Source organism: Oxyura jamaicensis, chromosome 1, assembly GCF_011077185.1.
Source record: "Oxyura jamaicensis isolate SHBP4307 breed ruddy duck chromosome 1, BPBGC_Ojam_1.0, whole genome shotgun sequence".
NCBI classification, from domain to species: domain Eukaryota; kingdom Metazoa; phylum Chordata; class Aves; order Anseriformes; family Anatidae; genus Oxyura; species Oxyura jamaicensis.
Genome location: NC_048893.1, coordinates 173,841,892 through 173,868,191, shown reverse-complemented (window position 1 = coordinate 173,868,191; position 26,300 = coordinate 173,841,892). Strand labels below are relative to the sequence as shown.

At 39.1% G+C, this 26,300-nt stretch overlaps 1 protein-coding gene across 6 annotated transcripts in view; it reads left to right on the top strand.

Annotated features, from left to right (window-relative positions):
- Positions 1–26,300, top strand: part of ENOX1 (ecto-NOX disulfide-thiol exchanger 1) — a 366,706-nt gene that overhangs the window by 320,488 nt on the left and 19,918 nt on the right. For 5 of the 6 annotated variants that reach the window (XM_035322349.1, XM_035322363.1, XM_035322334.1 and 2 more), the window contains 3 exons: positions 3,288–3,472; positions 19,709–19,816; positions 24,929–24,985. In XM_035322349.1, the coding sequence (XP_035178240.1) occupies positions 3,288–3,472; positions 19,709–19,816; positions 24,929–24,985 (350 nt within the window). The remainder of the gene's footprint in view (positions 1–3,287; positions 3,473–19,708; positions 19,817–24,928; positions 24,986–26,300) is intronic. The other variant, XM_035322371.1, reaches the window with a different exon arrangement.

Genomic DNA, 26,300 nt, shown 5'->3' with positions numbered 1-26,300 from the left:
AAATTTATCTCTGTTCTTATTCCCACACTACAGGTTGTTTGCGATATTCTCCTTTTGCCTTAACATAGGTTGTAACCTCTTCCAAACACAGCCTTTGTCTTCCAGTATCTGGAATCTAGATTGATGGGGCACCCATCCTCGGATGGGACTTCATTGTTGTACTGTAATGTAATTATTATCCCATAGATCTTAATATGGTTTGCTAAAAATTTAAAATAATAAAATAATGACATTCATAGAAGCAACTCTGATTTTTTTTTTAAGCAGTAAAAAAGTTGTATTTTATTTTTAAAGGAAAAATGGGTTGTTGCCTTGGAATGTGATTTGCTGCATTTGGATGTTTTTGTTTTTGTTTTAATCTATAGGTTGATTATTTACACAATATGTAGGATCCACAGAATCACTGAATTACAGAATAGTCTAGGTTGGAAGAGACCTCCAAGATCACCGAGTCCATTCTCTGACCTAACACTAACAAGTCCTCCACTAAACCATATCCCTAAGCTCTACATCTAAACGTCTTTTAAAGACCTCCAGGGATGGTGACTCAACCACTTCCCTGGACAGCCTGTTCCAGTGATCCCTTTCCATTTCCCCTAATTTGCTGCCTCTGTAGCAGATTTCTTGTACTGTCTCTAGTTCCACTCAATAGCCTGAATTTTTGTAGGAAGAAAGAAGGAGAAGTTTTCCAATTGGGCCATGAAGTGGCCAAGAAAGTGCACAGTGGCTTTTCAGGTAGGGCAGCCTGAACTTTGGCTGAATCTGGGTCCTAAACCTCATTTCAGCAGTGAAGGTAATGAACAAGTACGTACACCTCACTCCCTCTACTTATGCAAAAACTTTCAGAACTTTTTCAAGAGCTGGATTAAATGATGCACAGCAGATGAATTACTGCTCCCAAACCACTGTAAAAAACTGAGGACACCTATGACACCTTGTGCTCAGAGAGCACAAGAATAGGCAATTTCTGGCTGGAATTGAGTATTGTGTAAAAAATGTATTTTTTTTTGACTGAGAAGAGTCTAATCAGTAAGCGGAAGAGAATACAAACAAATGTGCTATTTTATCTGATTATTTACCTCTACGTAGTGTGAAGAGGACCCAAATTTTCATGTTTAAAAATTTGGTTAAAAACCATTTCAGAAATTGAAGAGCAAAATTTTGATTTGAGGTTTTGTTAGACTAAGGTTTTTATTTGTTCATCCTCTTTTTTTTTTTTTTTTTTTTCTTTAACGGAACCTGTTGGCTCTTAAATAAAAATAAAAATAAAAAATTCTTCTTATTTATTTACCCATTGGACTCATCATTGCAATTTCTTGAGGGTAAATTTTGTCATGGGAAGATGATTACATGCTTTTCAGAACAATTTAATTTGATGTAACAATACTGTAACTCTTAATAAATCTTCCAGAGAGATTCTGTAGAATATCCAAATTAAGCACAATAAGTAATCCAAATCTATATTTTAATACCAGTTAACTGTACTTTATTTTGGATAATGCTTTTGTATTATTTTAAAATTAATAAAAAAATCTCAGATAAAAATAGATTTGTCCTACCAAAGATGAAACAGTTTTATTGGTAATGAAATACTGTGACATCTAAAGGTGTTATAATTTCACAAAAACCCTGAATCGTGTTATCACAGGGTACAGGGGACTCTTTATCTGTGAAAGGTCTAGTCAAGAGAGGCCTAACATTAAATGGAGTTAATACACAATTTCTGATAATTTGGAGTTTAACCATACTGCTGTTGTAGGTGGGCAAGAAAGAATTCTGTAATATCAAGCCTGAAATTATTTAATCAGGAATGTAAATCAGTTATGTGCTTCAGTTACCAAATGTTGATAGAATTGGCTATGGTAGATTGTTGTTTTTTAATTACAGTTGCTCTGTAATGTTGTTGTGCTATCAGGTTCCAAGAAAGAAAATTGTATAGTATGGCACTTTGCTATGCCAAATGACCACTGATACTGCCAAGTATAAATACTACCAGGGTGGATTCTTCTATAGGATGATAACCACACTCCTAAAGCAGTGAATGCCACGCTTCCCTATATGTATTTATGTTCAGATAATTTATTTAAATAATGTTCCTACTACATGCTTTATAGCCCTCTGCCTTTTGCTACACAAATTTTAGCTTATATTGCAGACTGTGCAAGTCATTTGGCAAATGTAATTTCCATCCCTGCATACTAATCGATTTCTTCACAAACACCTGCTATCAGTTATGATAATAAAAATGCCATTCTAAATTGAAACGGGGCCAAATGGAGCTTCCTAAGGAAATGACTTAAGTGTCTTTCAATGCCTTTAATGTAGTAATATTCTTGTAGTGCCAACACTTTTTCTGATCATTTGCATTTTATATAATTTTACTCTATTACATCATTTTTCTGTCTAAATGGATCCTTATAACCATTGCTATGAAGTAGTTCATGGGGAGATTGGAGAGGAATTTCTGTGTTTCTTCTCTCATGGGATTAAATCCAGACAACTTTACATAGTCTAAATTCCTTAGCAGAGATCTGATTGGATCTGCACTATACTAGTATAAATATTAAATGATTGTATCAGATTCTATAACATCACTGGGACACTGGGAAAATACTGCAAAGGGGGAGATGAGGGAGTGATTTGCTCTCAGATTGCATACCAGTTTCTTCCTAAACTATAAGTCTAAATTTAGCAGCCAGATTGCATGTAGGATTTGAATTATCCAAGGTCACTTTATGGTTCCCATCCCATGAAATAACTTCCCAGTGACAGTCTTTGCCAGAACCTAATCATTTTCAGCTGTACTAGGTCTTGCACTCTACAGGTACCTGAAGGGAGGCTGTAGCGAGGTGGCGGTTGGTCTGTTCTCCCACGTGCCTGGTGACAGGACAAGGGGGAATGGGCTAAAGTTGCACCAGGGGAGGTTTAGGTTGGATGTTAGGAAGAACTTCTTTACTGAACGGGTTGTTAGTCACTGGAATAGGCTGTCCAGGGAAGTGGTTGAGTCACCATCCCTGGAGGTCTTTAAAAGACGTTTAGATGTAGAGCTTAGGGATATGGTTTAGTGGAAGATTTGTTAGTGTTAGGTAGGAGGTTGGACTTGGTGATCTTGGAGGTCTCTTCCAACCTAGACTATTCTGTGATTCTGTGATTCTGTGATTGTCTCAGCTCTGAAATGTCTCACTGGCTTTCAGCTCTATTGTCATCTCCCCTGACCATGTCTTCTTCATTATTTGTAAGGAAACAATCCGTTTTACTGATTTCTTTGCATTTTCATTTTCTCTTAGCACTAGCTGCCCAAGCATATGCACTTAAGGAAGAGAATGATAGTCTTCGATGGCAACTGGATGCTTACAGGAATGAAGTGGAGCTTCTGAAACAAGAAAAAGGGCAGCTTTTTCGAACAGAAGAAAGCCTTACAAAAGACCAGCAATTGCAGTTTCTACAGCAGACGATGCAAGGCATGCAGCAGGTATTGCTATAGAAGAAAAACATGGGTTTTATTTTTTAGGAAAGTGGTTCCATGAGCTGTGCTGTATTCAAGGCTATTAGCCATGAATTATTAGCCTGATTTCTCTTCAAAGTCAAAACCGTGCAGATTTTAGTTGGGGAGGAAGGGAAGGAAAAACAAGGGACATTTGTAGGGACAGTCATTTTAGTAATCCCTAAATGCATTGATTATTCAAGGAAAATCCTCATGCACGTTGTAGTTATGAGCAAATTGCTTTTGTATGTCCCCTATTTCTCTTCTCACTTAATCCAATTAGCCTTAATTCTGCATGGAAGTTCACAAAAGTTTTTCCAGTGCTCTGTGGCACCTTCATTTGCATTCATCTGCATCTGTAGATGCATCTTCACTTCTCAGCTTTCTTTTCCTCTCCTGCCTCTTGTTTGAGCATTTCATACATCTCCAGCTTGTCCAGACAGCCCTTCTGTTAACTTATAAGTGTATAGTAACATTGGTGTTATCTCCCAATATCATTTTTACATACGCTGAACCATGCATGTAATGTTTCCATTCGGGCAATGTTTAAGTGGTTCAGTGCAGCAACAAAGTTTTCTTCTAATGCCAGTCAGCCATAAAATGCAATGTGTCCCTGCAGGGGGGGCTCATACACATTATCCCTTATCTGTCAGAGTGCTCTTGACATGGTGCAGGGCAAGATTTGGCAAGCACATCCAGACTGTTCCCACTGCTTCATCTCACATGTCCATTTACACATAAGCACTTCTCTTTCAACTTGAATGTGTATTACTTCTTTCCTGCCCCAGCACCTACATTTGGCAAGGGCAAAAAAATAAATAACAAAAGGCAAGGGCTCACCGTGACACTGTTCTGGTCTTTCACCTGTGATGAACACCTCTCCTGTGAAGAAAGGCTGAGAGAGAGTTTTTCAGTCTGGAAAAGAGAAAGCTCCAAGGAGACCTGACTCTGGCCTTTCAATACTTCAAGGGGGCTTGTAAGAAATATGGAGAGAAACTTTTTATGAGGGCCTATAGTGATAGGGAAAGGGAGAATGGCTGTAAACAAAAAGAGGGGAAAATTAGATTAGAAATAAGGAAGAAATTATTTACTCAGAGGGTAGTGAGGCACTGGCACAAGTTGCCCAGAGAAGCTGTAGATGTCCCATCCCTGGAGGTGTTCAAGGCCAGGTTGGATGGGGCTTTGGGCAACATGATCTACTGAGTTGCATTCCTGCCCATGGCAGTGGGGTTGGAACTAGGTGATCTTTAAGGTACCTTCCAACCCAAACCATTCTATGACTCTATGATTTAGAACAGAGCTGCACAACTCTGTCACTGAAGAGGTTAATTTTGCCTTGTTCATCAGTGCCCTGAAGCAACACATGTCCTCCTCAATCATTCCTGGTTATTAGATTCCAGAAGAGGACAAGTCGTACCCACTTCCAGATTGTACTAAGCTGCTTTTTATGACAAAACTCTTTAGCCAGAAGATATTAATTTACGTATGAGCTGCCTGGCTGGATTAGGAATTGCATTGCTATCACAGTGCCTATCAAATCCAACCAGTCTACAAATCCTTCTTAACACCAAATAACAAAGCACAAGACAAGCGTAAGTACTACACATGTGTTTATATGAACATAAGCCCCATCTAAGCCCTCATAGTTTTACAAAATCAGAGAGATTTAACATCTAGTGGAGTAATTCTGAAAAAAAAAAAAAGAGAGAAAAATAGAAAAAAAAAAGTCGTTGATCATTTGAGAATGAGTCACTAATCAGAAATACTCAAGGTTTCAGTGTAATTTAGATATGCTTGAGGTCTGTTCATGATGTTATCCTTATATAAATTAATACTTAAATATCACTGGCTTCATTAAATTTAACTGCATATATAAATATTGTGCTAAATTTCAGCCTGGTGCTAATTCTCCATTAAAATTAGTGAAAAGTAGATGAAAAATACTACTACATCAAAATACTAGAGCCCTAATGCTCATTTTGCATTATTATAATTTCCTACCTGGGGTCTAGATGAAGGATAATCAAGTCTGGAGAATATAAATAGATTGCTATTGTATCTTCAAGCAAATGTTAATAATGTAAGCCAGTAACACAGAGTGACTTACTTACTTATCTCTTTGTTCAGCTGAACAGTGACCACTGTAGTCCCTCTTCCTTTGAGAGTTTTTATGCTTGCGACAATTTTGCTCTGAGGTTCTGAATTTTTCTATTTTGCCATCTGGAGGATCAAACCTACCAAATCCCAATGGGATATAATTAGAGATGGCCCAAGGAGCTGGAGAAGACACTATAGATAATCCAGTCTGACAATATGTTGAGGAGGGCAGGAACACAGAGGCACAAGAGGTGGAGTTCAGAATATTTGGTGGGGAATTATCAGTCAATTAAGCAGCTGGATGATGGCTTTGGATTTCAATGATTAGCCGTAGTCATGATATCTCAAGACCTTTGTGCTTTTCATGCAGTTCATCCATGAATATTTAGAACTAAACCTTTGATTTAGGTAGACTTTGTTTTATCGCAGCTTGGTTTTGTAAATGTTGAGAGATGACAACCTTCGCTGAAATCCGTCAGTATAGCAGGTGCTCAGCATCTATGGAAATCAGTCTCTCTATGAAATATTAAACATATACCCAGGACTTGAGTGGTAATAATTTAACAAGAAGACCTGTATTCTCTTTTATCCTTTTGTATATATTAAAATTAATTTCAGACAAGGTAAACTGAATGCCATTGAATTCCCAGAGCCTACATATATGTCAGCATTTTAAAAAAAAAAATGTATTTCACCTCTCTCTTTCCTCTCCATTCTCCCCACTCTTTCATAAACACTATTTTCTTCTAGCTTCTAGAACTAGAGAACGATTGATTTGAGCTGCAGTCTGAAAAGCAGATTTATCTGAGAAAGAGTGGATGCATTTTCAGAATCAAGATTTTTTTTTTTTTTTTTTTTTTTGTAAACATATTTGGTGCCAAACAATAGCAAATAACACAACATCAATGTATTTTTAATGTAGTTCTACCATCTGGACATTTTTCAGGATTATTTCCCACATTTGAAGGACTGATGAAATGAATGTTTATTTTCTCTTCCATCAATCCTACTGCTCCAAAGTAGCATCAGCAAAATCACATAGATGTTTGTTTATAAGGTGTACCTTGTGGGCAGTAGTAGCAACCTGCCTATTTATTGTGTCTGAAAAAGAAAATCTTTTGGACTAATGACGTTGAACTTATGGGGTTTTGAGTCAACTTCCTCCATAAAACTGTGTCACAGTTTAATTTCATACCCACTGTGAGATCTCAAACAAATGGAAATAATGTCTTGTATCCATGGTAACAAATGAGATACACTTTACCTGATTTTGAGATGGAAATTGAATTAACTTGTCACTGCCACATAGGTGGTATTGCCTTCAATTTATTTCTATATGAGAACACACATACCAAGGAGATCACTTTTCAAATGGCTCTGTTTTTCAGCAGTGTTTGGTATTCTGTAATAAAGTCTGTGATCATAAGGAGGGATGTTTTAGTTATAACTATTTTTACAATACTTCATAGCACAGCTGTAAGATTTTTTTAAGATCTTTTCTCTTTTTTTGAAATGTTTTACCAGATACATGACTATAGGTAATGCAGAAAATAGCACCTAGTAGTGTTGCTTACTGCTTGCCACTATGAATACTTGGATTTCAGTGGGTAAATAACTTGTCCAAAATTTAACCATTTGGGTTTACATGTTCCATGTGGCATAGCAAGTAGAGTCTTTTGAAAAATTCTCATCAAAATCTATCAGCCCTTCCAAGAACAAAGTGAAAAAAACTGTTTTTCTTGTTTGTTGTCCACCGAATGAAATTCTTGAGGAAATGCACTTGTCACCTTCATGCTTTGAAAAACTGATTCAGAATTTGACAGTGAGTCACTATGGATTCAATGATGTGGTTTCCACATCCTTTATAAAATCTGCTTGAAACTGATAACATTGCAAGCCTTTGAAAAATCTCAGTGTGCCACATAGGAGATGTCAGTCATTAGCACATATCTAAATCAATTTTACATCTTTACTGGGCAGCCATGGTTGTTTATGAACTAACTATCTCCACAGCATAGCCACCAATGCAATGTTTTAAGCCTCAAGTTAGTCCTAAGTCTACAGAGCACAGTTCAGATTCTGGAAATAATCTAACTCCTTTAGCATGGGTCTCTACTGGAAATAGTTAGCTCCACCATTCTGTCAGGCTTAACTGGCCAAGGTGTGTTGCCATGCTTGCATGGAAGTACTAAACTGGTTGACTTTCCAATAGGTTGGTAATTCGGTTTGGTGCTTCACTGAGTCATGTACATATGCTGATGTTCTTTCCTCTCATAACTCCCCAAGCATGATCCAATATAGGCTGAATGTAAGCTCCTGCAAGCAATGGCATGATCCAGAAATCCCCATTTAAACCACGCTTCCAACTATCTTTTCTCCAGGAAATGTACCCAAGTGCCTACAGTCCTTCTGTTGCACATGCTGGGTTTTTCTGGGACATTTAAGAGGCACCTCATTGCCCAGGTTCCCCAAGGGGCCTGATTCATTAGCTGGGCTTAGGTTCATATTCTTAACATACTGTGACAGCATACTCTCCTCTTTGTTGGTGGTGAAGCATTAAAGCCTAGCCACGGGGTTATTGCATGAGCAGGGGATGTGTGGAGGTACCTCACTTAAAATCAGTGCTCAGGGTGAAAAGCAAGAACAATAAGAAAAGTTGTGGGTGGCTGACATACAGGCTGATATGCCGCTGCCAGTGTCATCGACTCTGGTAGCTCTGGATGACTCTGCAGGAATCTGAACACATTTTGACCCTGTTATTAATGACCCATGTGGGTGTCACTCTGATGCAGCACAATGAAAGTCCTCTTTTTTTTTTTTTTTTTTTTTTTTTTTTTCCTAAACAGTATAAATTTCCCTCCAACAGCAATGCAGATTGCAAACCTGAGTGCTCAGAAGGCAGGAACTGCCTGTGTATTTTGCTGTGTATACCTCAGAGACCCTTCCCTGTTCAGTGCTGCAGACAGGGAGTGCACAGTTAATCATCACCTATTCAATATGTCCCTGGTCTTGTTGTTCAATATGCAACAGAGGTCTTTCTGCGAAGGCCACATTACTCATGACATTTCCCATTGAGAACTAGCTTTTGCAGTTTACTAATCAGTTAGCATGTAAAATAAATAGTACATGCATCTGAAAATTATACGTCTGATCTCAAAGGGCTCAGATAAATGCCAGATGACTAGAAGTCATTTCAGGCTTTCTGTGTTCATCCACAGGAAGGCAGTTTGCTCTGTGATATGTCTCACGGTTGAGGTCAGGAGAAGAGCTGCTGAAGCACGTTGCAACTCCTTCCTTTTATTCATGCTCATCCTGGAGGATGGCCAGGGTGCACCTTCGGTGACAAGGAACGTGGGGAATGTGTCCATACAACCTGCAGCCTGCACTGTATGGACAGTCACTGTGAACTGGATTGTGTCCCTTTTATCTCAGTGAGTTGGCATAAGGATCATGTCTCTGCCAGTTTTTTAAGCAAAATAAAATATATATCAAATATATAGTAACAATTTCAAGTAGAAAAGCTAAAATTAGCTAGTGTTGTCTTGACTGTGATGCTATGAAATGAATTTGATTTCTACCATTACCAGCCACTGGAGCAAACCTGGTCCATTTTCACATCTCCTCTATTTTTTTCTACAACAGGTGACGTTACTTAGGTCCTTCCTAGTCTATCCTATATGAACATAAGATTTTTCTCATTCAAGTAATGAAAGAATTTACTCTTCCCATGGTCCACTCTCATTCACTAGAAGCAGAAAAGCACATTTCTGTCCAAGAGGGTTCAATAGTAAGTAGGATGGGGCATCATGAGACCTTCTTTCCACATTACTTTTCCACCATCTTTCTATCACTTATCCAACTTCAGTAAGCCTCAGGCAACATTTAGGTCTGCATCTCTCAGATTCTTCACAGATGTTTGGTTGTTAACTGCCACAGTCATTCCTTTCTCTCAACTGGAAATTTTGTGAAATGTCAGAAGTCACAGACATATTTTTTGTTGGCTGAAAATTGCCAAATACAGTGCCATGTGAGTGCTGTGATCATTGTAACAACCATTTACGCTTAAATATAGGTAGCTTCTGTATTAGTTTAGAGCTGAAAATAGCATCATTGTTGAATAGATGGAGCATGTTATGGCTATATTTATTAATATACCCTAAATGCAAAGGAGCTTTGCAGTCTTTTTTTAAATCTAACTACCTCTTGCACACCAAACATCTATTCAGCACACAACCCAGACAATGTACTTAAGCACAACTATAAACTGATTCTTCTCCAAATGCAGTATTAAAGAGAAGAGTAAATAATAGAGATAAAAACATTACCCCTTGTATTTGCTTTTTACCTGCTGAATAAATAGACCAGAATAATTAAGTTGGAAATGTTTTTATTACTCTTCCAGTATGAATTCTTATTAGATCTTTCTGTTTTCCTAGAAAAGCGGCACTGGGGTAATAATCGCAATATCGATCATTAGATCATTACTTATAATTTACTATGATACAAGATAAAATCAAGAAACTGGACCCAATGTCCAGATGTTCACTTCCATGTCCAACTCTTCTTCTTTTACCCTATGGTTGATATTCAGAAGCTGGTAAGAAATATGTCTGCTTCCAGGACAGAGATAAATATTCCCATAAGTATTATTTTTGTTCTCTTCTGCTTTTCAAGGCTCTGTACAGTACTGTGCACATCCAAACTTCCAGAAGATACTTAGCCTTTCTGATTATATTAAAAAAAAAAAAAAAAAAAAAGAGCAGCGTGCAATTAAATGATAATTATTTACCAGATTTCAGACAAGCCAAATACATTCTCCTCTGTGTTTAACAACCTTTCCTTATGGAAAGTAGTGTTTAATTTCCCATTTCTGCCACCACCACTTCAACACTGCTAGGGGAAGTGTAAATAAAGGCCTACAGATACTCTAAACATCATATTCTTGATAGATCTTATAGTGGTGAAATGGTGGAAGGTAGCATCTTTTTGCCTTTTACCATGGTAAAACTAAAGGGAGATTGGCAGAAAGAATAAACACTTCAGAGAGAAATAATCTGGTGCATACGTTTAATTTAAAATATGAAATAAATCAACTAGTATCTTCATTAGCACACTAGCGTAGTCTAGTGAAAAACAAGTTGTATCAGTTGTGCGGTCTAGCAATCTTATGTGAATTCTTTAAAATATTCTAAATAGTAGTATCGACTTGCTGATTATGTAGGTTCCAAAATTATCTGATGCTTTCATACAAGGAGCCCTGCTTCCTCAGCAAGGAACTAAGTTTCAATGGGAATAACAGAAAATTGACCCATGTAAATTGTTTTCCTCGTCAAAATGTGTCAGGTCTTTATATTCTCCTTTACAATGATGAAAATATTTCTTCTTGAATAGGAAAAAACAAAATTAAAAAAAATAATAATAATTTAATTTGCTAAGAAAGAGTGTGCTGTAACATGTTCATTTGCAGTCCCACTAAAGTATAGATGTGGTCATAAAGTTCAAGTGCTGTTGCCTGGTGAGTAGGTACCTGCAATAGACAGGTATAGGTGAAAGGCTGGAGAAGAAGAAGTTGCTATGAATGAATGACTGTATTTTCTCTTGACTGTCCATCATGCCAGGTGCCAGGTGGTTGCCTTGTAGCTTATGAGGGCATAGGGAACATGACACTCATCTGGGATCAGCCCTCTTCATTTGATCTGAATCAGAGCAAACTGTAAGTCCATCTGCTCACTCACCCATTGCCAGTAAAAGGCAAGGGCTATATAACATGCCAGTGACCTCATTTAGCAAAGGTAAGAGGGAGCTTTACTGATGACATGTAATTGACTTTGGACAAACTTCTCCCCCCATAAGGCACCATCAAAATCAAAGACTTTGGGTAATCTGCTGTGAAGATCAGATACTAGAGAGAATCCCTTACACTAGCAGTAAAAATCTGTTTGTAAATTGCGAGGATTTCAGTTCTGGGAGGAGGGGTTGATCCTGTAAAATCCCTAAGGACTTCAGCCTTCTCTTCATTTAGTGTAACAATATATAGCTGACCTAAGAATGTTTTTCTTTCTTGATAAGAGTGAGACTAATGGTTAAAAAATACTTGACAAAGAAAAGCTGCAGACTTAAGACATTCATTGCACCATCCATGTTCTCCTTTTCTTCTGCTCTCCAGTCTCAAATACTGCCTCTTGTAGTTAGTGTGTGTCAGTTACTATGCCTCATGGAAACAAAAGAAACTGAGATCTATTTATCTGATATCTATTAGGTATTTTATAGCATCATAGAATTATGTAAGTCCAAAGGGACCTGTGGAGGTCATGTACAGCATCTCCCAGCTCAAAGCAGGGTCAGCTCTGGAGCTCTGTTTTGTTCAGGGCCCCATCCAGATGTATTAACATTTCCTCCAAGGAAGGAGAGTCCACAGCTTCTCTGAGCTCTTGCTCCCATGACTGGGCTTACTAACTGTGGAATGTTTTCTTTATATGTAATAGAAATGTTCTTCCTTGTGTCTATTAGCCCTCAACCCTTACCTGAGAAGAGCCTGACCCCATCTTCTCTGTAACCTCCCTTTAGGTAGTTTCAGTGTTTTTTTTTGTTTGTTTGTTTTGTTTGTTTTTGTTTGTTTGTTTGTTTTGTTTTTTGTTTTGTTTTGCTTGACTTATTTCTGTGGGTCAGTCCTGCCTGCTCCTGTTCTGAGTGTTGTGGAGCTGTTGGACCTCTGTAGTCAATCTCATGGTAGGGGAAAGGGAACATGACAAATGTCTTTTTAAGGAGGTGGCAGGGCAATGTTCTTGAGTATTGCCTCAATACACACTCACACATCAGGTGCATGGCCAGCTCCCCAGCCCATTTACAGGTGGCTAACCTGCAGAGCTAACGTTCACCATGTTCTTTTCTCTGCTCAGAACCAGAATAGCTTATTTTAGAGGTAGCTTCCCAAAGCAAGCAGGAGCTGGGCTGTTGATTCACATTCAGCTTTTCACCAGCTCAGACCCAGGGCAGGGGGGATCAGGTGTTGGACTCCTTTATCACTGTAAACCCCATAAGCCATCCAAACAATGTCATCCCTATAATTTCTATGACACAGGTGGTCCCTGAGAGATAGAAGGTGTGAGAAGCACTGATCTATTACACTGCACTTACCTTGGCTCCCGTAAAAAAAAAAAAAAAAAAAAAAAATCATGCTCTTTATTTTAATAATGCCTTGTCATACATTAGGATGGCACGTATGTTGCTCTTACTGCTGCAACATGGCTAACTTCCTCAAGGGCTCATTTCTAAAGCTTTTTTGACTTGTCTTTCACATTCTCCTGTTTCCTTGGTGATTTGTCTGGCCTCATCAGCGTCTTGTTACTAATGCATATTTGCTCAGCTGGGAAGTCACTTTCTCATTATTCAAGCCTGCCATGTGCTGGCCATTTGTGATATGAAATCTTGTCTGTCTTAGAAATAGACACAAACACCCTTCCAGCCTGTCCACAGAAGTACTGAGAGAACAATCTGTGTTTTTGTTTTGCAATTGATCGTGTGCCTGAGATTTCATTTTGATTTATTATTTCTTTTCCTTCTACTTAAGGAGGACTCTACCAAGAAATATTTACCATCATTCCCCTCATTATTTGTGATCAGCCTCTAAGACTTTTGAAACACTTTTTTTTTTTCCATGCTGATTTTTATCCTTTTCCATCTAGGCAGCTCTTTTTTTTTTTTTTTTTTTTTTTTTTTTCCTTTTATGAGATAAAGTTCAAACTGACACTACAAAACTTGTTTTTAGGAAGAAAAAGGAGAAAGAATAAAGCTTCAGAAATGGCCAGTGTAAAATGGTGCTTTAATTTTAGATGATCTCTGCAGTCCTTCCAATGCCTACAATTGCAAAAATTTTAGATCTCCAGTTCTAGTGTACTTTAGGGGAAATTGTTGCCCTTTTGCACAGGAGACAACTGCTTCCCCAGTTTTCTGTATAGTGTGAAGCCTTAGATTTTCAGGACTGACAAAGGAAACCTTGGGTAGGAATCAGCCTACCTATTTGAGGCACATGGGCTTTGCCTCATTTTAGACACCTAGTGAACCAGATCTTCCCATTTTTCCTGTATAAGGGAGTAAATATACTCCCCATAGGTAGTAAGTGCAGAGTAATATGCTACCCCCTAATATCATATAGATAGGAGAATACAGGTCGCCTAAGTTCACTGGGTGTCTAAGATATCTGTTCAACTAAGTTGACTTGGTTAGGCTGTGTAACACCATCCCACTTTAACTGATATCCTCATTTCAAAACAGCTTGCCACAGATCTTTTCTGGACACTGCAGCTACTTCAGAAGCTGGTGAAAGAGTTCACCTGTGGCCAGACTGACTCAGTTTGCTGAAACTGCCTGTTACCTGTGATCAAAGTCAGGGCTCCTACCTCAGAGACATAATTTTCATCCTTTTGTCTGATCTTCTTCATTTCCATTTCTTCCTTCTGATATTTCTTTTCAAGCAGCTGTGGAAAATAAAAATAAAAATTATTAATAATAAATAAATAAATAAATAAAGGGCAGGAACATGACCATTCAGTTAAACTTGTGGCAAATATTGGTTTTCCTTTTTTATCGTTCTGTCAGTCTTACATTATTTTAAGTACTGCCTCGGGTCTTGTGGTCTCTTCTGAGTTGCCTCCCTTTTCTTAAGTGTACTGAATTGATGGTTTCATACAGGCAACCATGCTTTTCTTTTGAGATCCTTCTCTGCTTTGCTAGGCTGTGTGTGTGCCTTCCCTTCTGGATATGTCCATAATTTATATTTAAATGTACAGATGTAACACTGCCTTTTGGGGACAAAAGAAGAAATGTGGGCAGGGAGGTGAAGAGGAAAGAGAAGGAATGTTTCATGATACACAACAACCAGCTATTACTTTCCCTTTAGGACTTCTCATATATTTCAAGGCACTGTTTGTTGTTCAGTCGTTAGCATTCTTGGCCACGCAGGCACTGCATTGTACACAGTCTGAGTAATTCATCTGGCTTCAATAATGCCATCTATATTTAATGTTTCAGAAGCTGTGAGGATTGGTTTAAGATGGTAATTTTCTGTCTGCACTTTCAAGATCTATGCAACATGGGCAGCACTGAACTGTTGCTGACAGAGATTCATTATTGGAAGTTGGAATGTGTGGAAAAAAATAAATAAAATAAAGCACACACATGTCCCTCCCATATAAAGAAATTAGCTACCCACTTATGAATGGGGAGGAATTTTGTCCTCATGAATGAAGCAAGCTTAACATTGGAGAGGGATCTTTTCCATTTATAAACAGCAGCTCCAGAACTGCCAATGGAAACAGGAAAGCTATCTTGCATTTTTGTGCATAAAATGCATGTCTTGGCATCTGGAGAGACAACTAGTAAGTTAAATCTTTTTTCTTTCCTGTCTTGTCTCTGGGAATGCCAATGAAAGGATATTAGTGATGTTTACCCATCTGATGTTGACCTACTCCAGGGCTTCATCTCTTAGGAGCAACCCAGCAGCCACGGTGACAAATAGCTCTGTTTGCTTGGACACCAGCTGAGCTTCCAGAGCGGTGCTGGTGGAACTGTGGGCTGTGTGTGTGCCTCTCTCCAGGATCCTCAGAGTTCCAGACTCCTTCAATTTATCACTCGGTCCTGGACAATTTTCCCTGCTGATTTCAGAAGTAGACTTCTTCCCTTCTCCTTACCTTTACCTTCTTACCACAGCATGATGTTGGACATTCCCCAAACTTCCTCAAAGATCTTCTCCTCACATGAACACTCCCTAAATCAAGCTTTCTTTGTGTCAGGTTTGTTGTGGGTTGTGTACTCTTGCCTCTGGTAGCCTGTCCCTTGCCTTCAGCAGAAGGCTGCAGCCAGCCTCTCCCCTCCCCAGCAAGAGCAGAGGGCGTGCACTAGAGCAAGGATAATACATCTCTCCACCATGAGATGCTTTTCTGCCTCCTGACACTATGATTTTGGCTCAGGGAAGAGATCCTTGCACAAGTGGCAGGGGACTCCCAGACACCCGAAGAGCTGTATGGTGGGGACTGCTGCTTTAGAAGAGAATAAACAAATGAACCAGGAATTTCCTGGCTGCATAGCTAACAAGTCACTCCTTCACCTGAGAAAACTGGGGACTTATTGACTGAATGCCATGGCTGTGCCACAAAACTAGGGGCATCAGGGCTCAAAGGAAATGGCCAGAGAGGTGAGAGAAGATGGAAGGAAGGGACGTTTTGATAGCTATGCTGGCAGAATCTCTGAGACAAGCCAGCAGGACACAACAGGTGGGAAGCGGGGTAGCAAATGTTGTGTGGGTGGGTGGGCATGGGGGGAAGCTTTGGCAGAAAAGCTCGACGAGATTGTGAAGTAGGTGGAACAGGATCAGACAGCACAAACAGTAAAACCAAGGAGAACAATTTTTTATTTTAATTGATTGTAGTATGCACTTGCATGCAATCTGAAAGGGCAGAAGAAATATCTATAGGATCAATTTTTAATAAGCACATTTATGTGAAAAACAAAATAATTCTGAATAATTAAATACCATCATCTTGGCATCATTCATTACAATCATTATGGAGTGGCTGTCTGTTTATAAGTAGGCATGACAGCAGTTACTGTTATGAAACTTGCCTCATTCCTGCCAGTGTAAAATCTTCTTTCCATTTGCTTCTAATTTTGCCAAACATCACGTGTTTGTGCTGAAATTTTTGAAGCTGATTGTCTGTCTCAGTCTGATACTTTTTTTCAGTCAAAGCTATTTTGTCATTTCCCAGATTAAGACTAGAAGGGAAAAATATGTTGTTTGGCAGGTATAAGTCCTTGTTGCTTGTTCTTGTTGATGGCATCAGCCACACAGGAAAAAAGAAAGCTCTGAACCTGACCCATGCAAAATGAGTGGATTCTGCAGCTTTTAGAGATAAATGTCAGGGAGAGAAAAGTAAGAAGGTTAAAGCCCCAGGGAATGACTGCAGGTTTTAAACAATTCTGGCATCTCTGGGGGCTGGATGGGAAGGTCCCAGTTCTGTGAATGAAAAACCTTATGTGTGACTGGGAATGTGGTACACTAGTTACAGATGTTCTGTTTTCCATCCCCTTGAAAATGGGGCCCATTGGCTGTCTTGAAAATATGAGCCTAGGGACACACAGAGAGCCTGCAGTAGTTTACAGCTCAACTATTAAAACTCCTAGAAAGCTTTATCTCACGTCAAATGCTTTGCAGATCATGCTGCAACCAGTATGAGCTGCAAAACCATGCAAACTGAAAATATTGGAGTTTTTCCTGGGATTCCTGTTCCTGGATGGTTTGGAGCCAAGTACAATGATGCCGAACAGGGAGCATCTCTCCTCGTGCTCTCAGATTGCATCTGCCATAACACTTCCTCCCATGCTCAGCCAGCTCTGAAAAATCACCTCGGACGCAAAACATGAAGTCAAGATCAAAGGAAGAGGGATATAATTAGACTAAAGCACAGTGGGAGATATGAATATAAAACTGTAGTTGTTTGTGAGCTGGTCTATGGTGTGTAAGACTTGGCTATACAAGAATCATGGAGGGTTAGGATGGGAAACGTGATTTTAATTCTTCTGATGAAAGTATAACATATTCAGCCTATAAATGAAAGGGTTTTCCAATGGCAGAGATTAACTTAAGACTCACTTGGGGTCTTCCAAATAGGAATTTCTATCATTCAGAAGGATGGGCTCTAGGGTTTCTCCCAGAATCTGGAATAAAATCTCTGAAACAGAATGAAGGTTTGGTCTGGAAGGTGGTGATGTTCTCCTTGAACTTAGATGTTCTCTTTGAACTTAGCAAGATGACTTGCTGTGGATCAAACAGGATCTCCTGTGTGGTTTTCCCTGGATTCCATAGTACTTGTAGCACTGCACTAGACAATGATGGCAATCAAACCTCATACTTCAAGATTTCAGCTTGTTGCCTAGAGAGTCAAAGAAGGACTTCTCTTCCCCAGTACATAATTGTCTAAATGCATTCCTGGCTTTGTGTGAGGATCATTTATTTCATTTTGGCTCCTCACTTTGAATTGTCAGAGACTGGCTGAGACATAACTACTCAGAGAAGGCACTGAGGTGGAGAGCAAAGACTCTTTTTTCCTTAGAAAGCCCTTGCCCTGTCCAGGTGTGTAAGGTCAAACAGGTTGCAGTTGTGAAGGAGAGGAATTTCACCAGCCCCATTCAGGTGACACATCTCTTTGCCAAAACTCTACTCTCTCTGCTAGTGATCTTTGAAAGAGCTTCTGGTATCCTTCTGGTGTCTTGTATGATTTGTTTCTCTCCTGAGGATTGGAGTCCCTTCTTTCTAAAGTACAGGCATCAGCTAAAACTATCCTGGGTGAAGATTAATGATCTGTTATAAACATGAGGTTACATGAGGTAACTAAATTGTCCCTTTGGGGCTAGAAGGTTATGAAATGTCTGGAAATCTGTAACTGTGCTAAGGAGCTGCATGGATAACAGTGTGTGACACATGACAGTACACATAAATTCATTTTATCTTCTGAGAATATAAAGAGTGGTACCCAACAGGCAAGATGAAGACAAGTCTGAGGTGGCAATCCAGTCCCCACCAGGAAATGCCAGAAGTAGAGATTTCCATGGACAAGTTGGTGGGGCAAGAGCCTCACTGGAACAGAACCTGCTATTAATGTAAAATCATGAGATTTGAAATGCTTTTGTACTGTGGTAGAGTGAATACACATACCCAAAGGCCCTCAGTATCTTGTAGGCCCTCAGGGAGCAGTCCAGGTGGCAAGATACATCAAAGAGCACACCTAGCTGGATAGCAGACCTATATATATATAGAAGACCTATATATAATCAGACCTAGACCCACATGGATTTTTACATCCATGGCAGACAGAATTCATCAAACTGGTGTTCACTACACAAGAAATGCATTGCCAATAACTCTGTCGGGCCCTGAAATATCAAGTGTTTCCTAGCAGCTCTGAAAACAATACTGGCACTGAATCCTTTCGTGCCTGGGACTTCCAGTGCTGTGGAACAAGGCCAGGGGCTATTTCTACTTTTGTTGTGTGCAACATATCAAGATGCTGAACACCTACATCTGTTTGAGTCAGAGCTACCCATCCTAAGCACAAGCATAAACTAAGCCTTAGATGTTTAGACACATAGTTAGGTCAGTAATCCAAGTTATTAAAGCAATTGCTTGCTCAAGTAGTCCTTGGAAAGGAGTTTATGCAGAGCAATAACAACAGTAAGTTGTGTAAGAAAACCAGAGTTTCCCTTCTTGATCACCAAGGGAAAGCACTGTAAACTGCTTTTTAATCTCTTGGTTGTCTTCTCTTGCTCTTCAGCAATGTATATTGCACATAAAAATAAAAATATATCATTATTACAGATTAATTAAATCTATTGACCTGCTCTTAACAGTTACAATAAATCTATGCAGAACATGAAGCTAGACAAGACCAGGGAATATAGGCTTTTCAAGATGTCCCTGCATCCCAGAATTGTCTTCATAAAATATGGTTTTGGACATAGTTTTTTTGTTTTGACAGTTCAGATCAGCCATCTTCCTGGCTGATATATTGATTGTAGGGCATCAGTCTTCCTGGTCTAATAAAATATCACAGCATGGCTAAAAATAAAAATAAAAATAAAAAAAAAAAAAATCTTTGTCTTCTTGGCAACTCAATGTGAAAGCTTTCCAGAATATTGCTTTGCATAGAATGAAAATGGCTTTGGGCCAATGACTAATTATATTAAAAGGCTGTGCTTTTAAATTATTTATGTACCATAGTGTTTACCCTACTATTATTAAAACCACTGCATACACTTCTACAAATAAGATTTTGGTTCAGATGAATGTGACAGTCCCTCCATGGGTGATATACTGTACCAGGAGTTTCTACTTTAATGTAACAAATAGCTTAACACACATTAACAGATGCATTACTCATGGAGCTCTGCTGCAGAAGGAGATGCAGATGAAAATAATTTACCTCTGGTCCATTTAGACACAGCAGATTATGCAACAGTAATAAATGTAGGAGCAGGCTGCAAAGAATTGTTTGAAATGAAGATTTATCAAACTGAGGGTTTAAAACCAATTTTGATCCAGACGGTGCTAACCAGAACCTTCTTTTGTTCGTACAGCAATTGCTGAGCATACAGGAAGAATTAAATAACAAAAAATCTGAGCTGGAGCAAGCCAAGGAAGAACAAACACACACACAAGCGATGCTTAAAGTCCTGCAGGAACAGGTGAGTCTTTCTCTTGGGAGAATAGTGTGCTATGTTAGGCATGCTAAAGGGATGGACGATGCATGGCTTTGCCTACAAAATGCATAGGATTCTGACCACTGACTGTGTCATGAGCAAGACATAACATTATATAGTCCATATGTCTGCTCTGATTAGCATTTGTGCATGCAGCAGGGGCTAACAGTTTAAGAAAACAGTGAAAGTGGACCATTATTTTACACTATCCAGTAGTGAATTTCACATCTTGAGTAACATTTCCACTTATGTTATTCACATAGATATCAGGGAAATGTGTTGTCACTCTGAATAATAAAATAAAATAAAATAAAAATGGGGGGGGGGGGAAGTTAAATATGCCTGGAACGCAAACATATTGGAAGCAACAACACCAACAAAAACCTCAAAGACTAGTATTAAAGAAAAAGAGCTTGCCATCTCTTGTGTTACATGTGAAGATACGAGTATACAAAAAAGCTTATCATGATGGCATTAAAAATAGTAGTTCACCAATGCACTTATTTAAGCAGTGAAAAGCAAACAATTATAAATCTGATTCTTTAATGTTATCTATCTTTGATACTAAGGTGTTCTATGACACTGAGAAGTGTATTTGATAGTACTGTTTTATAAGCAAGGTAAAAAAAAAAAAAAGAAAGAAAGAAAGAAAGAAAGAAAGAAAGAAAGAAAGAAAGAAAGAAAGAAAGAAAAGAAAATCTGGAGCTAGATCTGTAAATCTGGAAATGAAGCAGTGCACACTGTGTGCAAGCATGGTGTGTGCAAATACATGCGTTGTGTATAAACCACATGGCTTGGACACACTGAAATCTCAAATCCCCACCTGTGCTGCATAGGCACAGTCTCTGTTGTGAGACGTATTTTTGTCCTTTATATATAAACTTTGAGCTAAAATATTTAGTGAGTTGGTTAGTATCTGCAGCTTAAAGACTGCAGGTTCTGAACTGATTTGATGGCAGAGATTCAAAATGATGATAGTTCTTATGTTCAAGAGTTTTCAGCATGTATGTCTGAATACGTCTGCAAACAGATTTAAACATTTAATATGCGTAATGGGAAAAGTAAATGATATATGTTCTTAGCACTTATAGCTACAAAGAAAACCTAAATGAGAACTGATGCAGGACTGCATTACACAAAAATGCCATGAGGAAGAGTGGATTAGGTAACAGCATATTTATAAACACAGAAACTACTAGATCTCTCAAGTTAACTGCATGTCATTTACATTTTCACATGGCATTAAAGGTATAGCATCATAGAATAGTCAAAAAATAATAATGAAATTGCATGGTGTTATTTTATATCTTGGTAGCAATTAAATTCTGCAAAAACATATAAGAATATCTTACAATATGAGGCCTCAATAGAGACCACGGGGATGACTTCCGAATCTCTGCAGACTCCTACTAATTGCAAATCAAATGTGCACTCATGCTAGGCAGACAGATGAAACAGTAGCTGGAAGAAGGGCACAATGGATCTGCATTTGTCTTGAGCATTAACTGAAACATGCCTAGAGCTAAGACAGTAAGTAGCCAGAATTCCTAAAGAGAGCTGCATGACCAGTGTGCTTCTCCAACAACCCTGATCCATTTCCAAATTTTCCAGAATAGCAAAACCCCTAGCAGTAATGGCCCCCAGTTGCCAAGGCTCACAGCTTTCCTTTACAAGAACCACAGCTCATCTGTGTGTTTTTCCAACCATGGGTATTGAAAATTATATGGCAGAGTCAAGTAAATATGAACATTTCTTTAAAAAAATAAACAGTGCTGGGCTCCCATCTTTATTGCATTTTTTTTCTTTTTTTTTTTTCTTTTTTTTCTTTTTTTTTTTTTTTTTTGTGATACATTTGCTAAAATCTGCCTTTTCAGCCTGTATATCCTGCTGTTTGCTTGTTCACCATGTTACACAATGGTAGCAAAAAGGCTTCTTGGATCAGACCATGTCCACAGCCACCAGCTCCAGTTGTCAGAAGACTTTGAGCCCACTGATTTATGCCTGACCTGCCCCCACCATGGCATGAGATGTGTGAGAGCCTTCCAGCTCTTTAACTCTTCTCCCTTCCTTTCAGGTAGTCCCTTGGTTGTTGCTGGCACAGTTCAGTATGTAGCCTCAGTATGCTCCCTGCTGGTAACATCAGTCTCACCATCAACCTGCAATGGAGCCTGCCTCGGGGGTAAGGCAAGTTCTGTTTTTCCAATATTGTATGTTTTTCCAAGGTTTCTATTCCAACATTTCATGATTTAGGATGTGAGAGAAGAGTATAAATTAAATTTCAATTAAACAAGCAAACAAACAAACAATATTGGAAAAAGGGGACTTGAACCCTTTGACATGTTGGAATCCAGCAGCATATTTTCTACCCACAAGTTTTCTCCCATTATCTCCACTGGTTCACCTCCACCTCCTTCTGCAGTGGTTTTAGTGTACATGTGGATGCTAGCAGCTTTTTGCCTGAGCTCTGACATCCTCTTCAGGGCACTGCAGGACATAAAAGAGAGAAAAAGACACAAGCATCTTGCAAGCACTAGTTGCATTAACTCTGCCTCCACCAGTGCAGCACTGCTGGGAAGGTGGGAATCTGTGGTGGGAAGAAAGTCTGGCAGACCAACATAGGTTGGAGGCTGAGCCCATTCTCACATCACACATGCATGAGGTGGATGGGAGAGCTGTATGTCACCAGCAAAAGGCATGCGGAGCATTGCCCGAGAAGCCAGCAGCCACCAAGGGGTGATGACACTTTATCCACCTGAAAAAGGAAAGGAGAAAGGTAAGTAATGAACAGCACTCCCAGAGCGCTCAGGACGTGGCAGTAGCATGCAGAACAGTTTTATATACCTGAGCACACTCCTAACCTCATATTCAGATGAGTAATTCAGCTGAACTCAACGGGACAGCCCACATGAGGTGAATATTTAAAAAAGAAAAATTGGCGGAATCAGGAAACGGCTCACAGTGCAATGCAGAAATACCTAACTTTTCTTGGCTGGAAGTAGCCTTCTTGTCTCATTCTTACCAGCATCCTCACAGCAAGATGTTTTCACAGGATGGTTGTGTTTCAGTGGAAGGAAAACACGCAGCATTCATTGGAAATGCATCACACTGCTTTTAGTATGAGTTGCAGGCTTTTTGAGGTCATTGAAAGATGAGTGTCAGTGAATTGAACCAGGATGCCTGATGAGCTTGCAGTCCCCAGCTATCCTTGTACCACTTTCTCAGGGACTGTTGCCCCCTTCCCTCTTTCAGGACCCCTTTGGTGGCTCACACAGGCCTACATCATGAGGTATACAGAGATCATGGCCCACTTACATTAACTGTCAGTTTGGCAACTGTGAGAAGCCAAGAACTGATTCACAGGCAGTTTAGCTGTTGCTGCTGCACAGCAAAAAGATGATAGGGATAATCTGACCAGTCATCCAACAGTGGTACTCAGACAAGGCTTCTGTGTCAGACACCCAATCAAAACATAATAATGTCCATATTCAACTGGATTTTATGACTGTTGTCATTCAGTGTCACAGTTGTATCATCAGTTGTTAAATGGACCCCAGCTTCTTTGGCAAAAACAGATAGAGATCAAGGAACACAGAGGAAAGTTCTGTTGACTGTTTCCCATCTCCATGTTGTGGTTTAACCCGGCTGGCAGCTAAACACCACACAGCCGTTCGCTCACCCTCCCCCCTCCCTCTCTGGGATGGGGGAGAGAAATGGGAAAGTGAAGCCTGTGAGTTGAGATAAAGACAATTTATTAAGACAGGAAAATAATAATAATGATAATAGTACTACTGATAATAATGTGTATGAAACAAGTGATGCACAATGCAATTGCTCACCACCCGCTGACCGATGCCCAGTCCAACCCCGAGCAGCCGGCCCCCCACCCCAGCTAGCCACCCCTAGATATTGTTCAGCATGACATCAGATGGTATGGAATACCCCTTTGGTCAGTTTGGGTCTGCTGTCCTGGGTCTGTCCCCTCCCAGCTCCTGCTGCATCCCCAGCCTGTCCACTGGCAGGACAGAGCGAGAAGCTGAAAAGTCCTTGGCTTGGTGTAAGCAGTGCTCTGCAACAATTAAAACATCAGCATGTTATCAGCACTCTTCTCATTCTAATCCAAAACATAGCACCCTACCAGCTACTAGGAGGAAAATTAACTCTGTTCTAACTGAAACCAGGACACTCCACCATCCCCAGATATCTACTTTGGATTAGGTTAGAATAAACACATCACTCTTCAGAAAAGTACATAAAGATTAAACGCTTTTGAGTGCATCCGCTAAGTGTACAAACCTCTATGGTTTACAGGCTCAGTAGAGCTGTGGTGTCCCCTCCTTTCCATGTTTGTTCAATCAAAGGATGAACAATGGCATATTTCACTGTGGCTCAAGACATGATCTAGGACGCTTCTTAAATCTCTCTGGAAATACTTTTAGAATCCCCTGTGTAATCCTGGATTTCCCCCAAAAAGCTAAATCGGGAGGAAAAAATGTTTTGGTTCAGATCATATATTTGAAATCGGCAGCGTCTGATTGGTCCTTCCTGCCAGTGGTTAAGTAAAAGAGCTGTTCTTCTCTTCACCTCCTTTTCCATCATACCCAAAGCCATGTCAGTTACTTAGATGCTTCCTTGGGAAGGAAACATACAGTAGCACTGTGGCATCTTAGAAAGCTCAAAATATATCATTCAAAAGTAATCATTTGCAAAACACTGTTTAGCTAGTGGCAACTTGCAGATATTGTAAAGTTTAAATTAATAGCAAGACGAAGGGGAAATGAAATCATTTATTATTCTTGAGAGCCAATTCTACACATTTTTATGCCTCGAAACTACTTTCTTATTATTCAAAAAATAATGGCCCAGTCTTTTTTTTTTTTTTTTTTTTTTTTTTTAATCAACCTATCAAGCCTTAAGTATGTTGGTTTCAAAATGGTTTGAGCAAAAACTCATTAGAATTATATGCTCCATCTGTTTTTCTCACTGGAAGCTTTATAAAATGCTCCTTCAAATAAATCAAAGATAACTGTGTGAAATACTCAAGTAATGTGCTTGTTTTGTTCTTGTTTGTTTGTTTGTTTGTTTGTTTACTCTTTGCAGTTAAAAAGCGCCAAGGAATTAGCAGAAGTCAATGGTCATGATGAATCTCAGGCAAATGTAGGTACAGCTATATATACACAGATTTAGAGATATATATGCATGCTTATGGTCTCAATGTTTTCTGTTTATGTCTTAAACCTGATAGAATGGCTGAATGATTTGCACATCAGATTTGAAGTGGCTGTTTTTTCCTGAAGCCACAGGTTCAAATCCCAGCAAACTTCATTTCAAGGTAGATAAATTGAGTTCCGTGCAATTTACTTTGTCGGATTTATTTGGATGAGACTTTCACAACCAATGTCCTAGTTGCTGTATGTGGGTGTTAAAGATACCATGGAAACGACTGCAAGAGAAATGCTTTGCCTTAGTGTCCTGTCCAGGATTATTCAAGCTACAAAGTTGTAGTGTTGTCTCTGTGGCTGCCACCTTGCAGCTGAGCAAGTCTGGCCATAATTCAGTTCTGAGTGAGGTGATTCATGTACGTGTATAATTTGGAAACAGTTAATTTGCACAGAAAGGGCTAAATTAATTAATTGAGTCATTATTTTGTCCAAAATTGTTAAAGGACTTGTTAAGGTCGTGTTTTTTAAAACCTACTGCCAAAAAAAAATATGCTTCTATTATTACCTTAATGATTGCAGTCAAAACAGCAATTTGGATAAGGGGAAAGGAAATAAAGAAAAATTTTCCTGCTATGTTTGTAATGCAAACCATGCAGCTTTCTGTTTTGTCACAAACATAAGAAAATTAAAACTGATTATACATGATATCTTCAACCCAGCTAAAAGAGCCAGCAACAGTCTGAACACTAATATATTTTAAATCTGTTTTTGTCAGTATGTTATCTAATGACACAGCCAGGAAAGCAGTTTTATTTTCAACCTGAATGGAACTCTCAAATTTTGTGAACTGCTTTGTGATAAGGAAATGTCCTTTCTTTATAATCCGTCCCTGAATCTCATTCATTGTGGTCTGTTTCCGCAGAGAAGTCGATAGGGCCTCATAGCTCTCAGCATTTGGACAGGAGATATTCAATATTGTCTGATAGCTCCAACAAATCTGCAATTGCAGTCTGTCTGCACAGCATCTCATTGCCCCTTTGAAAGATTCTGTTTGCAAACCCAAATAAAAACATTAATCCACCGATGATCTTGAAATGCTCACATTTGCTACTTAAAAACTTCTGCCTGCACAACAGCTGGTTCCAAGTTTCCTAAGGGAATATAGAAACTTAAGATTTAGAAACTTTCCAAGAGAAACTTGCTTTCTCCCCAAAAAATGTGGATGAAACAATGTTTTGCAGGATCAAAATGTCTGAAGGGAAAATTTCCAAAATGCTTCAACTTTTATCATTCTAACTCATACAAAACAG